This window comes from Amphiprion ocellaris, chromosome 8 (assembly GCF_022539595.1).
Source record: "Amphiprion ocellaris isolate individual 3 ecotype Okinawa chromosome 8, ASM2253959v1, whole genome shotgun sequence".
NCBI lineage: Eukaryota > Metazoa > Chordata > Actinopteri > Pomacentridae > Amphiprion > Amphiprion ocellaris.
The window spans coordinates 26,681,253-26,697,002 of NC_072773.1; the positions used below are offsets into that span (position 1 = coordinate 26,681,253).

Sequence of the window (15,750 nt, forward strand, 5' to 3'; positions counted from 1 at the left end):
GAGTCAGACAGTAAAAACAAACGCGCTATGTAAGCATTTCCTTTGACTACCCCTCCTGCTCTTCCTCCTCTGTGAATATGCATGTACGTCTGTCTTGTCTGTCACTTCCTTGACAATTGGCTGCTAGACTTGCAGATCTATGCGGTGACTCCAGTGTCAGACATCTCTGATGTGCCTCAGCTGGAGCGTGTGCCTGAGAGGATCAAGAGTTTCTACCGCATAAACAATGTCAGCCGCTTCCACTATGACAGGCCTTTCCACAAGGGGCCCAAGGACCGCGAGAATGAGTTCAGGGTATGGTGACCCAGCAGTACCACTTTGAGTCCATTTCTGTCTCACAGTTTAATGCTCTTCCCGAAAATACAGAATTCCAATGTAGCACTATTTGAAAACATGAAATGGATCCAGCTCTATGGGAGCAGCTGTTGATTCATGCAGGGTTTTTTTTTTTTTTTTTTTTTTTTTAGCTTTAACAAGCTTCTCAAGTGATGTAAGCAGGCGCAACACCCCCTGGTGGCCACTGCGGAGGGCCTACAGCTTTTGGGCAGTAATGCCTTAAAGAGCCCCTAAAAGCTCAGACTGAATAAACCTTAAATATTTATCTGCTTCACAACCAAGAATTGAAGATAAACGCTGTCAAGAAACATGATTAGTTTAACAGTCAATAACTGCTTCGTCAGAACTGTGTGGGTTTGGTTTGATTAGATTTGATTGACAGCTGCCTGGCAACAAAAGAAGAAGAAATAATGGATGAATCAGATTTTGATGAGGGTGTTCATAATGTTAGTATCACATCTTGTCAGCTAAACATCACTCTGATGTCAGGACGGGATCAAAATAACACATATGCTGCCATGATTTTTGAGACAGTTTGTCAGGTTTATTTGCTTTGCTGCAGGTAGTAAATTATGATCAGGAATTTATTCAGCTATAACTTGTTTGTGTAGCAGCCTTTGCAGTTGTACTTTGCAGGATTCCCTGACTGAGACGTGGGTGCATTAGTCATAATAGCTGCAAAATGATGTAATGGAATAGTGGGCACATGTAGCTTCTCACAAAATTATGCCTAAAAATGCAACAAACTTAAAATATTCATTAAATAAAAAGTCACAGACAGAAAATGATCATAACAGTATCCAGATTCCTTATCATTTGTGCACAGTTAGTCTTGATTTCTCATTATCTCAGCTGCTTTTGTCTGCACCGACAAGGAATTGTTTATAATGTTTATAAGACATACTGGTTTCTATATCCAGGTTTCTCAAAACTGGAATGCCAGTTTGTGAAACTAAGAAAGGATTCTGCAAAACTAACCAGAATCCTGCACAAATCCAGTCATTCCTGCTCAAAGCTACAACTAAACAGAAAAGCTTTCAGGTGTCGCATTTTGAGAAGCTGCTTTCCTTTAGTCATGAATGAAACAGTTCACAGATTATCACAACATTTCAGCAATAAGTCTTCTTGTCATTACTGTACTCACACTCAGTATCTCGTGCAGTTAACAGTGCTAAAAAACCTACAACCCTTAGAGACTTTGACCAGGCGTGATACTGTAGTTTCCTCCGACACAGTAACCCAGATTTGGAACCAGACCACGCAGGACTACTCACTTCTCTGATATGACCTACATGCTTCTCTACACTACACTGTTGTGAGCTATCACAGCTTCTGCCAGCCTGGTTATTTGTCCGTTACACACAGTCCACTGGGCTTTCTTTATATTACCACATGTGGCTGATAGGAGACAACACCAGCTCAGTTTTTCTTGTCTGTGTGTTTAACAGAGCCTGTGGATTGAGAGGACAACCCTGATCCTCTCCCGTCCTCTCCCTGGGATCTCCCGCTGGGCAGAGGTGGAGAGGAGAGAAGTGGTGAGGAGCTCAAACCTTCACTCACTCATTCTACATTGCACATACTATCTGAATGGGGACGTTTAGTTTTCTTCAGCACTTTTACTCCAGATCAGTGTTGGAGTGTTGTTGCTCATATACACATGCTTCCTCAACCTTTTAGCATAGCTCATACCAATGTTTATTTCAAGATGGAGGTGAGCCCCCTGGAGAACGCCATCTATGTGGTGGAGAACAAGACCCAGGAGCTGCGGACTTTGATAAGCCAGTACCAACACAGACAGCATCACGGCAACATCAACCCGCTCAGCATGTGCCTCAACGGCGTCATAGATGCGGCTGTGAATGGAGGCATCGCCAGATATCAGGAGGTACAGTTGTAGGGCCGAAGGAGGGAGGGCAGCGGAAATGATGAATGATGAATTGTTGTTGTGTGAGAGATCCTCATCTTTTGACCCATCTTCCACAACAGGCCTTCTTTGATAAGGAGTACATCAGCAGCCACACAGAAGACACAGAGAGGATCACGCACCTGAAGGATCTCATGCAGGAGCAGGTCAGCTTAAAAAGTTCAGCACACGTGGAATTACTTTGTCGGCATACTGAACTGTGTTAACTTCACAGCTTTTTCTCCTGGTTGAATTCAACAGGTGCACATTCTGGGAGTGGGTCTGGCTGTTCATGAGAAGCTGGTGCATCCAGAGATGCGTCCTCTGCACAAAAAGCTTGTAGACCAGTTCCACATGATGAGGACAGGTTTGCACCATGTGAGTAGATCCACACGTGACTCAGTTTTTATGTTTTTGTCTGAATTGGGCTCTTGCCATCTCCTCCCGTTGCAAGGCCAAACTATCTCAGAAATGGGAGCTGCCATCTTCACTGGTGACGTAATTTGCCACAAGAATCTCTGCAGTAGTGACCAGTAAGTGGAGAGGCATAATCAGTGTCCTGCTGCTATTACTGCTGGGCAGAGTCTGGTCCCAGTTATTTCACCAGTGCAATATGGCAGCCCTCATTTTGTTTTCACTATCAGGGGCATCTTGTACGTTTTTTTGCTGACTGACGGTTGGAATGTGTCCTTTGTGAGTGTTTTAGTGCATATGCGAGCAGTGTAAATATTCAGAGCAGTATATGGTTGGGTCCCAGCAGGGTGTGCCTGGCGTGGATCGATTCGGCCCAGCAGGCTGCCAAGTGGTCAATTCTCCTCGAGGAATCCTCTCCTCCCACAGCCACATGAGCCCCGAGAGTGTGCGGCTCATGCACAGACACAGGTCAGTCACACACACTGTGGCTAAAGTGTTCCGCATATTTAATCTCAGTACAGGATTGCCAATGGAAAATGTTAGGCTTTACCGAATGTTTACATCTAAAATTCAGTGCATCCATTTTTTAAATTGCTAATCAGAGAATTTCCAGTTCCCACCTGGTAATTTAGGCTCATTAGATGGATGTATTATACATACAAAAACATCTCCTCAAGCAATTTCATTACCTTAGCCGTTACATATTTTAAAAAGTAAACCTCTGGTTGGCCAGTTCATTCAATCTCAAATGCACTTTAAGCTAAACCCGTTTAACTCAAAATCAAGTGTTCCTGCCGTAATGAAACGGCACTAGGCAAAATGTCTCTCGTTCTCAAACTGTTTGAAGTTGCTATGTGAATTAAAGCTGCACAGAGACATGCAAGCGCACCCATGCATGAAGAGAGATATAAATGCTCTTAGCGTCTCCAACACTATCTCTGTCCTGCAGCCCTCTGAACCTGCAGGGTTCAATCCGTCACTCATCCTCCTCCCTGTCCTCTCACACATCGAGCGAGGCAGGAAACCTCGTCATAATGACCGACGGCCTGATGGGGGAGCACCCTGAGGAGGCATTACACATGCAGGTAGGACGAAAAAAAAGAACACACAATTATACAATGGCACATGTAGTCAAGATTACATGCAGTTTGTTTTCTACATTATTAGAGCGACTCACATGAAAACTGCTGTTTTTCGCATGTAAAGCCAAATGCTTTTTCTTGTTGCAGTACTAATGCATGCGCAATTTTTAGCATTTATCCATCCCCCGCTTGGATAAAATAATGTTTGTTTTTATTTTCAATCAGTTTTTGAATGTGCTCTGTTTGCAGCCGAGCCCATCGTCCTCCAGCCTGAGCTCAATCCGCTCCAACTCCTCCCAGATTATCAACTCTGCTCCATCAAGTGCCAGAGGTAAATAACGCAGCAGCAGAAAGACACACCAGACTAAATACATAAAGATATCTATGAATGTATTATGATTGTTCAAAGCTTTACCAATCACAGGTGCTGAGCTGGAGTGAGAGTTAGATTTTTCAGACATGTGGCATAAATTGTGATCACTAGATCCACAATACCTGTATTTGTAGGACTGAAAAAAACATGTCTGGTAAATATGTAATAGTATTTTTCCATGTCTCCAGGCTCTCCGTCTCTGCCCGATAAGGCCAAACACAACCGAGAAGTGATGATACTGTTGCCGTCTCATCGCGAGAGGGCCAACAACTCCATGTACTACAACATGGCAGAGAATGGACAGGTGGGACAGACCATAATAATGTGTGAATATGCAAAAACATGACAGATGTGTTTAAATTAATGGGCCTTGCATGTTTATTTTCAGAAAAATACCAATACATTATGACACTGAGCTGCAGTTTCTGTGGAGTCTGGCATAAAAACAAGAAATTTAGCATTTATTTCTTTTCTCTTCTAGAACAACCACATGCAGCGTGCCTTACTTCAGCAAGTTAGCCCCTGTAAGCCTTGTGCTGATCCTCACATGACTCTACCAGAGAAAGGTAACTCATAAACTGAGGTACTTTATGCACATGTCATGTTTGCAGGATTTTGACACGTTTTTCTGTCTCGCTCCAGTCTTTCCCAATGTGCCCACCAGCTGGAGTCTGGATGGAGAGAACAGGGAGCAGGTGTCCTACATGCCAGGTTCTACTGGAGGCGTAATCATGCCCCCTGTCCCGCCCAGGTCCTTCCCACCCGGTACTTCCTCATTTTTACTGCAAAGTTGTGTTTACCTTGGTGTTGAGATTTACTTTATTCACTCGTTGAGCAATGCAGTGATCTGGCCCTTACTGCAGTTGCTGGTTCAGACTGAGGTCAGGTTGCAAAGACTTAGCTTCTGAAGTTTAAACAGGCTTCAAAAAGGAACCCATTTCCACAGGATGCCGTCTCCTCATCCAGATGATTTTAACTTCTCCTTGCAGGACATTTCCTGATGCACTGTGATGCGTTTCACCACCAGAACAGTGACCCTCCTCCTGCCCTGCCTGTCCGTTCTCTCCGAAAGGTACAGCCTTAAGATAACATTTGTTGCAGTCAGCTCAAAGGACTTTCACCTTATAATAGACAATATAAAATATCAGACAAACAGATTTGTAATTGCTTTTAATTTAAGTATAACATACATATTTGCCAATTTTGTAGTGGACACAGTTAGAGCACAGTACATAGTTTTGGATGACACTGTGACTGTTTTTCTGTTCAGTTGCCAAGACCGTACTTTTTGTAGTCCTCCTCCCTCTTTTCTATACTTATCCTGCTCTTTCCTTCTCCTTGATCCTCTTTATTTAAATTCACATTAAGACCTTGTTTGATATAATGCTGAAATACAAACTTAGATTTGGAGAACGTTTTGAGATGAAAATTGACTATGAGGAGAATCACCTCCATTACACCCGGTGTCTTTCTCTCCCCCTGTAGTCTCCCCTCCACCCAATCCCTGGCTCCCCCACCAGCCCTCAGTCAGCTTTAGGGGGCAGTAACTCCACTCTGTCGGGCAGCGCCAGCAGCGGCGTTTCCTCGCTGAGTGAGAGTAACTTTGGAGGTCAGTATCCAGATCCTGGCCCCATCAGGAATGACGCCTTGGAGCCTCTTCCTAACCACCTGTGGTCCCCCCCTGATGAATACCTGGCCTCCCCTTACCTACACATCCACTACGGCGGACCAGAAATCGACTCCATGGACCCAGTCCGACCTTTCCACTACCGCAGCCCTGCCTCACACCCCCACACCCACCCACACCCTCACGCTCACGCCCACCCCGGGCTGGACAGCCACCCCCACGGCCCACCACCTCACCACCACCCTCCTACTCACGGCCCTCATCACATTCCCTACCGCAGGCCTCAGCCTCCAGCCGTGCCCCCCAAACCCTACCTGAGAGAGGGCTGCATCCCTGAGGAGGAGCTGCCACCCCAGCCCATCCCGCTGCCTCGCAGGATCTTCCACTCCCCTCACGGCCACAGGGAGGACCAGGGAAAGCATGCCTGGGAGCAGTGCATCAGCGAGGAGCACGAGGAGGCGCAGTGATGCGGAGGCTCCAGCTAAATTTCAGTCAGAGCTTTCTTCTCCTTGTTTTCTTCCCCTCATTTGCACCGGGTTAATGGAGCCGTAACAGAAAGAGTCTCATGTGAAGCAGTGAAGTGTCTTCAGTTGACCCTCCATGCTCTGTGTTTTAATTTCAGTGCACGTGAGGGAAAGAAAAGAAGGAGTGAACCTTGATGAAGCTACAGTTTGAGGCACAACTGCCGTCGCTGCTCCATGTGGCCTCTTAGATATAATTAAAAAGAAAAATATCCGTTGAACAATGAGACAATAACTTTGTTCAAAAATTGATATTGATTGTACACAAATTGTACAACTCGTCTGTGAGCATGTTTTTTCATTTGAGAATAATATGACAACAGTTTTGTGAAATATGACAAATAGGATCATAACCAACATGATCCCAGGTGCAGTTTAAGCTCTGAACTCCCTTAATTTTTGCTTTTCACGTCATTTTCACAACAACACGAGGAAACTATAGAGGGTTATTATTCACAGTGAAGTGACTTCTCTGCTTTAAATGCTTCATATATATGAATTCTTATTTTGATAAATTTGCTACATTGTAGTGTTTTCAAAAGCTTATGTCCATTATGTTTTTCAAAACACTGTTAAGTGCTCCTTAATAGTGAATCATATCAAATGGCGCACTCTATCACGTGTCGCTGCCAGGCTGTCATAAATCGCAGGTCTCTAAGGTTGAACTTGCAGCTCTTCTCTTGGACCAGCATCTCAAGGGACATGAACTTCGGTCACTGACGACTTTCCGCATCCGTACCCTGCGTATGGAAACCTACGTGAATGTATTCAGATGAGATGTTCTACTTGTATTGCACAAGCTGCAAACCTGGTTTTTTGTTCAAGTGCTTTAAGTTCAGTCTATGTTGAAGAAGTCTCTATTTGTCTCTTTTGTGTGACAAAAGATATCTCAAGAGGAACAAGAGCATTCGGCAGACTGAGGGGAAACTGGGGGAGAATGACGGACAGGGTCCCACACCTGTCAGCTTTCATGTTCACGGTGAAGGACTCTCCACTTCACACCTCAACTACTTGCTGGACACTCTAACACCAACACCACTCTCTATCTCTCTCTTTTTTCCCTTCATCTTCTTCCTTCTCTGTATGGTTGTCAGACCATGTTAAGCAGTGAGGGCTGAACCTGGACAGCTGCAGTGGCTTTGTGTTCCGTCCGGCCACACTGTCAGGCCCTCTGCCCGCTGAGTGGCCGGTCGAGGAGCCCACACAGACAGCAGATCGCCTACCTGCCTTAAGTGCACTCAAATGCAGTTTGTCCTCTCATCCGGACTGTGAGAAGCTCATTTAGCGACAGCCATTCTCCTTTTCATTCAGTTCACTCTACGCTCCCTGAAAGGAAAAAAAGAAAAAAAGATATCTTACCTAGTGATGATTTTGTATGGTTTCGTCCCGCTTTGGTTTCAGATTGTTGTTTGGTTTGTAGCGCTAATATTTCTTATTCTGCCTGCGACTCTTTCTCGATCACCTTCTGTTGTTTGAAAAAAACTGATGATATGTTGCAGAAGACCGAACAGCTGAAGCCCGGACTGTAAAAGAGGTTTACTTTTTTTCATGGAGCAGCAGAAAAGCGCTGTTTATTGTCACGTTGTGGGTTTGGAAGGATATAGCTAATATTTTAACAAAAATAATTGTTTTCCTGGTTGTTTTTTGCAGGTGGATGCTTTGTGTTACTGTACATCAAGTTGTCAGCTGACTAGACAACATCTATTTTTGTATGTGAGATCATCAGTTGTGTGAACATATTTCAGAAACCGTACCGAGACAGAAGGCCCAGGTACTGCATAGGCTGCTGTACTTTGTATGGAGATGAACCTGAGGTTACTAGGCATATACAGTATGTGAGTATCTCTTGTGAGCATGATGGCGTTGAGGATAACTGGCGACTGAAGTGATACTCAAAATATAGGTACAATAGAATTTTTCAATGTAAATTCTGTTATTGTACATACAGCAGTATTGTGAAATATTTTTGAGAATTATTGCAGAAGCCCCAAAAAGGTTTATTGTTGTTTTGTGTATATACATGTACTCCAGAGATCAATGTAATTGATAAATATCTGTAATCAGTGTTTGGAAAAGGACAAATCCATTAGACTGTGGCTGTCTCCACCATTCTTGACTTTGAGTCTTCTCATATAAATACTTTATACACTTTTCAATGTGCTTTCCTGTACATATGGTGTTAGCATGATCAAACAGTGTTTGGTTGTAAAAGTGGTTTTCCTACTCCCATAACTGCTGTGGTATGGAATTCATTAACAATGCCAAACATTAAAGACAATCTTTTATCAGCTCTAACTCTTCCTCATTACCTCCTCTGTGTTGTGATTGGTAGGGCAGTTTATGAAAACAACAGTAGAGGGCACTGTGTGTCACAGAATAAGACTGGAATCCTGAAGTGGTGAAAATGCAGTGCTATTTTCATAGTTTTGAGTGTGTCTGTGGGTGCTTGAAGTGTATATACGTGTGTGTGCATAGATAACAGCATGTCACACATTCCTTGGGTCCGCCACAGATGGAAAAAAAAGACAAGAAAAAAAGTGACAGCTGAAGTCCCTGCTCTCCCCAGCTCAAACTTCAATCTGTCACCAGCATCCTGCTTTGATATTCAAATGCAGCATATCGTTTTTTTGATGTGTGGAAATGTAGTGAGTGAGTTTTTTTTTTTTGTACATTTAAAAAAAAAAAGAGCTCACTTTGGTATGATATAAATAAATACAAAGTGTTAACAAATCTTTAAATATCATGAACATGGATCTGCTTCAAAGTCAGTTTACATTAAGTGAGTGGTGATATGTCACTTACAGATGGAACAAATGAGTAATTGAGACCATGAGTATAATGTTTAAGTCTTTACATGAGTCCCTCAAGGAAAAATAACATATACTGAAAAATCTGAATATAGATAGACAGATATACAGGTAGGTAGGTAGACAGATAGGTAGATAGGTGGATGCTCATGGGTTGTGTGTTTGCCTCTAAAAGTGAATGCCTTTGGTAACAATGAGGACTCTCCTCTCTTAGTGTCTCGCATATCCATGATGCAGTCACAGGAACAAAAAAAAACAGAGCAGATAGGATGAAAGGATCCTCGCTGCCTCTCCTGAGGATGATGATGCTGCAGTGCATGCTGATGCAGACTGAATTTCATTTTTACAGCATCACTGTGAATCCTCGCCTTCCCCGTTCTCTCTCTTAGTGCCCCCTTTTCTTTCTCTTTCACACTAACTCCTCTGCCTTACAGTCTCACTGTACTTTGTCTTAAGGGACTTACAGAGACTCTACTCTCCACACACAACAGCTAAGGGATTCTGTATCTGTTTTTGTATGTGCACACTGACATGCATGTCAGCACGTTGGCTCGGCATGCAGGCAGAGCTCTTTACTCTTCTGGGGTTGCTCTGTCTCATTCTGCCGTTATTGTTTGGGGTACAAGAGCACATTGATGTGAAAAGCATCTCTCATAAAGTCTAGCAGCGAGAAAGACAAGCTGCCATCCAGTCAGTGTTTGGGAGGAAACAAAAACAACCTAAATCTGGCATCGTCTCTCCTTCGGCACGCTTTTACCTCCTGAATGTGTTCCTGTGCTGCTGCATTAATTTGACACTGATTTGATTCAAATGGTGGATATACTCTGTGAATGCCAGTGAAGGAATTGGAAAAAAAAACTGAGGAGACCAATACATCTGTCATATCAGGAAACAAAGACTTTTAATAAATGAAACAATACTAATAAATAAAGATTAACCAAGTTGCACATTCAAAATAAAATCCAACAAAACAGACATAACACTGAACGAAGTAAAGTACAGTACCATAGCACAGATTATTAAAAAAAAAAAAAAAAAAAAACACCCCCCAGACATTTACAAATTTTCTTAAAAACTTCAAGAGGCAAACATAGACATTGTATAAAAGCATCATACAGTAGAGCATTTGTCATTGGAGTATAATTTACAAATTTATTGAAGGATAAATACGTAGCTGATCTCCAACTTGAGGTACACATGTAAAATCTGTTAAACATGTGTCTCTCAGGTGAGGTTCCAGCCCTTTTTTTTAGTGATCAATAACAGTGATGAGGTGACGATGAAAGCAGTCCATCAATTCATGGGAAACTCACAAATTATCTAGAATCATATGTAACTTTTAATAGCTTTGTCCACATCTCCATTGGTCTCGTCTCTGTTGGTGCATCGTAGAATATAAAGTCAAGAGCATCTCTGCCGGCGGATATGGCTACATCAGGCGTTTGTGAAAGAGCACTGCAGCTGTCCTTCATCTGACTCTCCGCGCTCGGAGCTCGGAGGCTGCCTCAGTAGGGAGCGAACTTCTGTCTCTCTGGCTTTTTGATGCAGTTGGCTGAGGAGATTTTGGCGGTGTAGGCGGCCAGACTGGTGTGGGAGGGCGCTGCGGTGACGGCCACGGTGGGGGCAGGGCTGGACAGAGTCAGGAAGGGGACGGACTTCACTCCCAGCAGCCCGGAGAGGGGCATGGCTCCGTAAGGGGCGCCCAGCACATGAGCCGGGGTCAGGGTGCCCACGGCGGCCAGAGTGGGTGCGGGGGAGGCAGCCGGGGAGGCCGGCTGGGTGAAGGCCATGTTGAGGTCAACTGGCGTTGCCATGGTGGCTGCCTGGGCCGTGGATTTGGCTGTCTCTAAACTATGAGGGCAGTGATAAGAGGAGGGAGGACAGGGAGACATGGAGACAGCACAGGGAATGAAGATTAGGGGATTATTCTGTTGCTGAAACACTGAGGGGAAGTTGCTGGAAAATGATTAAAGGGGAACTCCAACAATGTTACATATCAAAGACTGTTAACAGGTTCTGGGGAGTTTTACTGAATGTATAAAAACAGCCTGTTGTGGCTCCACTTGAGCAAGCATCTGTTGGGGCTACAAATCTGAAAATGAAAGAAAATCTTGGAATGTAGATTGATCAGCTTATAAGACCTCTGCCGTGCTCCTCTTTTCTGCTTGAGGCAGGCACTTTTCTCATTTAACCCTAATGTTCTGTTTGGGAGACCCAGGGCCCTCTTTAAAAGCTCATATGCATGATACTTCATGTCTTTATCTAATATTATGGGTATTGCTTAGAAACATTATTTTGAATTGATGACATGTTTCAGAAGTTTGCAGCAAAAAAAATGTTGTATTCTATGTGCCCTGTAAAACATTGTTAAATGCAGAGGTGGATTTTTCTTTCTTAATTTGTTTTAAGCAGCACTGCTTGTCACACATAATAAATAAGTGTATTTGGATATTCTGTTATTGGAGTTTTACAACAGCTGCTATCCTACAAACGATCTCGTAGTTGTGTAGTCTGGGGATTACTATTTGGCCTGAAAAAATATATGAAATATTTACACATTTGGTTAACAGCAGTGCTTCTAGAACAAATCCATATTTTATCAATCGAGGAAAAATCTACCCACTTTGGTACTTTTCTGCATGTTGGGTTTTAATAAAATCAGGGGATCAAAGCATTTTAACTCACAATTTTTATATTTGCTGTTGCTTTATTTATTCATTTCACATGCGGTAGTGAGATCTGAAGGATACTTAACAATAATAAGTTTAAGCCAATTCCACCATGTAACAGAAGTTACTGTGGGGACGTTCTTTTGTTTTTTTCTTTCTTTTTAGGAACAGATCAAAATTACTAGCGAGCAGCTGCATAAATTGCAGCTCCAATAGTCCCAGCTGACACATATCCAACCAAGAGTTACTGTTTGGAGATAAATCCTTGTTTTTTGCTAGAAAGTTCGAAGCCAGTGCCTTTTTTTTTAATTTCTAAAAGCAAGGACTGGGAAATAGGGAGTAAATAGTTTTAATCATTTTGTTGTATTAATGTTTTGTATGCTATCCCTTTCTTTGTTTACTGGTTTATTTTGTTTGCATTTTTTCCTGACTGGAATTGCTTTTACTTTAATTTGTATTAATCATTTTATGCGTCCAGTTCTGCTGCCTGTTTTCAAATGATTTACTCTATGATTTTGTCTTGTGTTGCAATATATCCTATTTCATCGCGAAAGAAAAAAAAAACATTGATTTGCAAAAGAAAAAACGTCAGAGCTACAAAGGAATAACTGAATTACACAAGACACTGCTACACAATGACAATGTGCAGCACGACCCTGCTTTTACTCATTCCCTCGAGCACAATTACCAGCAGCACAAGGACAGATGACATAATCACCTGAAGTCTAACCTTTGACCCTTTCAAACCAATTCCTTGCAGCGATTCCTCAGATTGCTTGTACGTGTCACTGGGTCTTACCAGGAGGTAATGAGGTACTGGGCCAAGTTGATGCTGACTGGTGTTCCTGTGATAGTGACATGGCGGTCGCTTGTTCCGTCCAGCTGGCTGCCGATCTTGATCTGAGCTCCTGACACCTGCCTGATCTCGTTGATCTTAGTGCCCTGACGGCCGATGATCGAGCCAATCAGCTGCAGAAGAGCAGAGGTGAGGCAGATCAGTCGGTTTGATTGGAAAAATGAAGAACAGTGTAGAAGACAAGTTCAATAAATCTTTTGACCGAATGCAGCTTTTTCTCTTTGCTGGATCTGTTGTGCTGATGGAAGGGATTCTGTCGAAAAGGGCAAAGGCCGGAGAAGCGCTAGAAAAAAACACTGGGCACTTCTGTTGAGCAGACTTAATGCAGACCACTTCAAATATTGCAATTACATTGTTTGTCTTCTGTGGATTGGTCATCCATCATGCATGTCAAATGCACTTTTTTTTCTCCCCGAGTCTCCCTTAATTGCTACTATGTGCGGACCGGTAAAAGAGACGAGAGAAGGCACATTTGCTTCTCATTAATCTGAGTGGCTAAAAGGTTATTGATTCCTCGGAGTGGTGATGACTTCCCAAACAAATCACTTCCCAAACACATGCCAGCTAGATGCATCTCCGCACTAATGGAAAACATAATGGGAAAATAACTCAAATATATAATATACAGTCCCATCGGCTTGAGTGTTCTCTCTGCTGAGAGCAGATTAGACAATGACATGAGTTTTATGGCATTCCAAAATACATTATCACTTTTGTTCTGCTTTCATTATCTAACCTGGACCCCTGCCTATTAGTGGCAATAGATATTTAGCAGAAACAGACCTCGGGGCTGCGTATCAGCTCAAGCACGGGGGTGTCAAGGCCCAGGCGACAGGGTTATGCAGCCAAATATATAGTGAGTGGGCCAGACAGTGATGAAGTGCTTGTAGTATGTGAGCAGTTGACGTATAGGCTGAAATACACAACACACACACACATAAATGCAGTGTTCACGTTGCACTTGTCCTCTCCGCATTTCACATTCCTTTCCTGAGAAGTAAGCAGCCTGTTCCACAATGTCTGATCTGTCACACAACGACCTGGTTGGTCTGCCTGGCTATTATTGGCTCAGCAGTTTATTTGAGGGGTGGGGGGGAGACACACAGAGAGCAGCCAGCCTAAAGAGCAACTCCAGAGACAATGGTCGCTACAGACCTCAAATCACAGATAACGTCTCTCCCCCGCTGAGACTAAAAATCTCCGCTGGCCTTTTACATCAGCTGTCAATAGATGCCAGCTGTCAACGGCTCTTCCACTTTAGTGTGTGTGACCTCAGCGGGCAGCATTTTTTTTTTCTGAACAACCTCAAAAACATCTAAATACAGAAGAAAACGAAGAAGCAACTAAGCTAAATAAACGACACAGAAGACATTTCACATGTGCTTTTCTTAGTGATTATTTTTTAGTATTCTTGTAATGCTGCACCGTGCTCCTGATCCTTAACTGTAAGTGGCCTATATATTGTCGAGTTCCTGCTGAGGTAGTCATTTGAAAGGACACAGGAAGAGGGATGGGATGGTGTAGGTGCAGCCATTTTTCTTCTGGCTAAATCTTCCCTCTTCCGCAGAAGTACAGTACACTGCTGACTGGGTGTAAGCACTTTCTGAAAGCGTCTGTGTGTGCGCACAAGTCTCCTTCACTGCGTTCCAGTGTGTGTGAGCACAGAGCAGGACTGTGTGGTTGGAGTGTGGCCGGCCTGAGGGGGGGATGCAGGGCTGAGGAGGGCTCAGTCATGGCTGTAAGTCCTCTCTTCTGGAACAATGGCTGGAGCTTACAGCTGTCCCTGCCACGTATAGCACTGGGCTGCCTCATTCCTCTGATGCATTGTGCCGCTCGCCATGTGGGGGTTCACTTGGGGGGGAAGAAAAAGCCTTCAGGCATTTTAGAAATGTTGTTTAAGGGACATGGCTATATACTGCACAGCACAGTGAAATCTTGAGTAATCTATACAGTTCTTGGTTTGTTTGTTTTTTTCTCTTCTCTCTTTTGTGCAACAAAAACAGCAAAATGAACATTATTTTCAGTGCTGGAATTCGTAGCTGAAGGAGTGTTGTGACCCACCTGCTCCGTGTTCAAAAATAGTCCTCGTACTATTTGATCCCATTTGACTGAAGTATTTTAAACACTACAATGCCCAGCTGCAGAAAGTATTTCAACACCAGCCTTATCCTTTAACGTCCTGAGCGACATTTCATTCTTGTGAATGATTGTGGTTCTGAATATATGAGTTAGAAATGAAATGCTAAATTATAAATGGCTTCATTACAATTTTTACTTCCTTGCTTATTTTTCTAAATGAAACTCAAGAAGAGGTAATTTACTACAATGAACAGCCAAAGCCGACTTCATTCTTCAACTCAACCAGCCAGTCCTGATACTGGACTGATCCTCGGAGGGAAATTGTAGTCTGGCTTTATTTTGAAGTGAATCTACAGTATGCGTTGTGATTTCTGCTCTCAGATTGGAGAGACATTTCATCAAGCTCTGGCAGAGGCTAAGTGAAGAGGGAAAGGATCTTTGTCTGTTTTCTTATTGGCTGTTTTGACAGCAGACAGCTTCTAAGTAGGTCAGGGAACATGAGAGGATTTACTGAACACTCATGGGAGTCACTCTAAGACATTGCAACTGTAGCCCAGACAATAATGCGAAAGGATCCATATCAGCACAAAATCCTTTTAACCTTGGGTTAGTCTGAGGTTAGAATAATGAGGATAATTAGTGAGTTGCCAACATGTCTCTCGTCTCTTTTGAAGTCACGCCAGACGTCTTTGCAGTTGCAGCCCGTCACTTGCTCCTGTGCTGTGTGCATGTGAGATGAACGCCGACTTCCTGTTTTAGTTTCTTGTTGCTCAGATGGGAAAAACAAAGAATAAGAAACTGAAAGTTGCTCTTCCTTACATCATTGGGAATAAGCAGCTCCTGAGATGTCTGAGAGTTTGAGTCCATCCCTGATGAGAGAAAATACAAGCATCAACTGAACAAAATTGACATATCCGACATTTTAAATGTTCATTCAGCTCCTTCAGTTAGCGAAGCCGTACAAACCAGCGCTGACATGCTCGAAAAAGCCTTTCAGCAGAAAACTGCCAGACATAGTAAAGCAGTTAATTTCCATTTTAATGGGCTGATGTTTAACACGGTGCTCATTCTTTTCTTTCTCCC

At 43.2% G+C, this 15,750-nt stretch overlaps 2 protein-coding genes across 4 annotated transcripts in view; one reads left to right on the plus strand and one right to left on the minus strand.

Annotated features, from left to right (window-relative positions):
- LOC111586667 (dedicator of cytokinesis protein 3) overlaps nt 1-8,551 on the plus strand; it is a 51,854-nt gene extending 43,303 nt beyond the window's left edge. Inside the window, exons 42-54 of one of the 3 annotated variants that reach the window (XM_023296439.3) lie at nt 128-294; nt 1,785-1,871; nt 2,042-2,221; nt 2,323-2,406; nt 2,501-2,617; nt 2,979-3,121; nt 3,603-3,738; nt 3,985-4,066; nt 4,297-4,412; nt 4,590-4,674; nt 4,751-4,873; nt 5,098-5,180; nt 5,594-8,551. In XM_023296439.3, the coding sequence (XP_023152207.2) occupies nt 128-294; nt 1,785-1,871; nt 2,042-2,221; nt 2,323-2,406; nt 2,501-2,617; nt 2,979-3,121; nt 3,603-3,738; nt 3,985-4,066; nt 4,297-4,412; nt 4,590-4,674; nt 4,751-4,873; nt 5,098-5,180; nt 5,594-6,202 (2,012 nt within the window). In that variant the 3' untranslated portion in view covers nt 6,203-8,551. The remainder of the gene's footprint in view (nt 1-127; nt 295-1,784; nt 1,872-2,041; nt 2,222-2,322; nt 2,407-2,500; nt 2,618-2,978; nt 3,122-3,602; nt 3,739-3,984; nt 4,067-4,296; nt 4,413-4,589; nt 4,675-4,750; nt 4,874-5,097; nt 5,181-5,593) is intronic. The other 2 variants (XM_023296440.3, XM_023296441.3) reach the window with 2 other exon arrangements.
- A 1,389-nt stretch (nt 8,552-9,940) lies between these two features.
- LOC111586668 (poly(rC)-binding protein 4-like) overlaps nt 9,941-15,750 on the minus strand; it is a 37,362-nt gene continuing 31,552 nt past the window's right edge. The window contains exons 12-14 of the mRNA XM_023296442.3: nt 15,487-15,536; nt 12,532-12,701; nt 9,941-10,914 (exon numbers count right to left, since the gene is read on the minus strand). Coding sequence (XP_023152210.1) covers nt 10,569-10,914; nt 12,532-12,701; nt 15,487-15,536 — 566 coding nt within the window. The 3' untranslated portion in view covers nt 9,941-10,568. The remainder of the gene's footprint in view (nt 10,915-12,531; nt 12,702-15,486; nt 15,537-15,750) is intronic.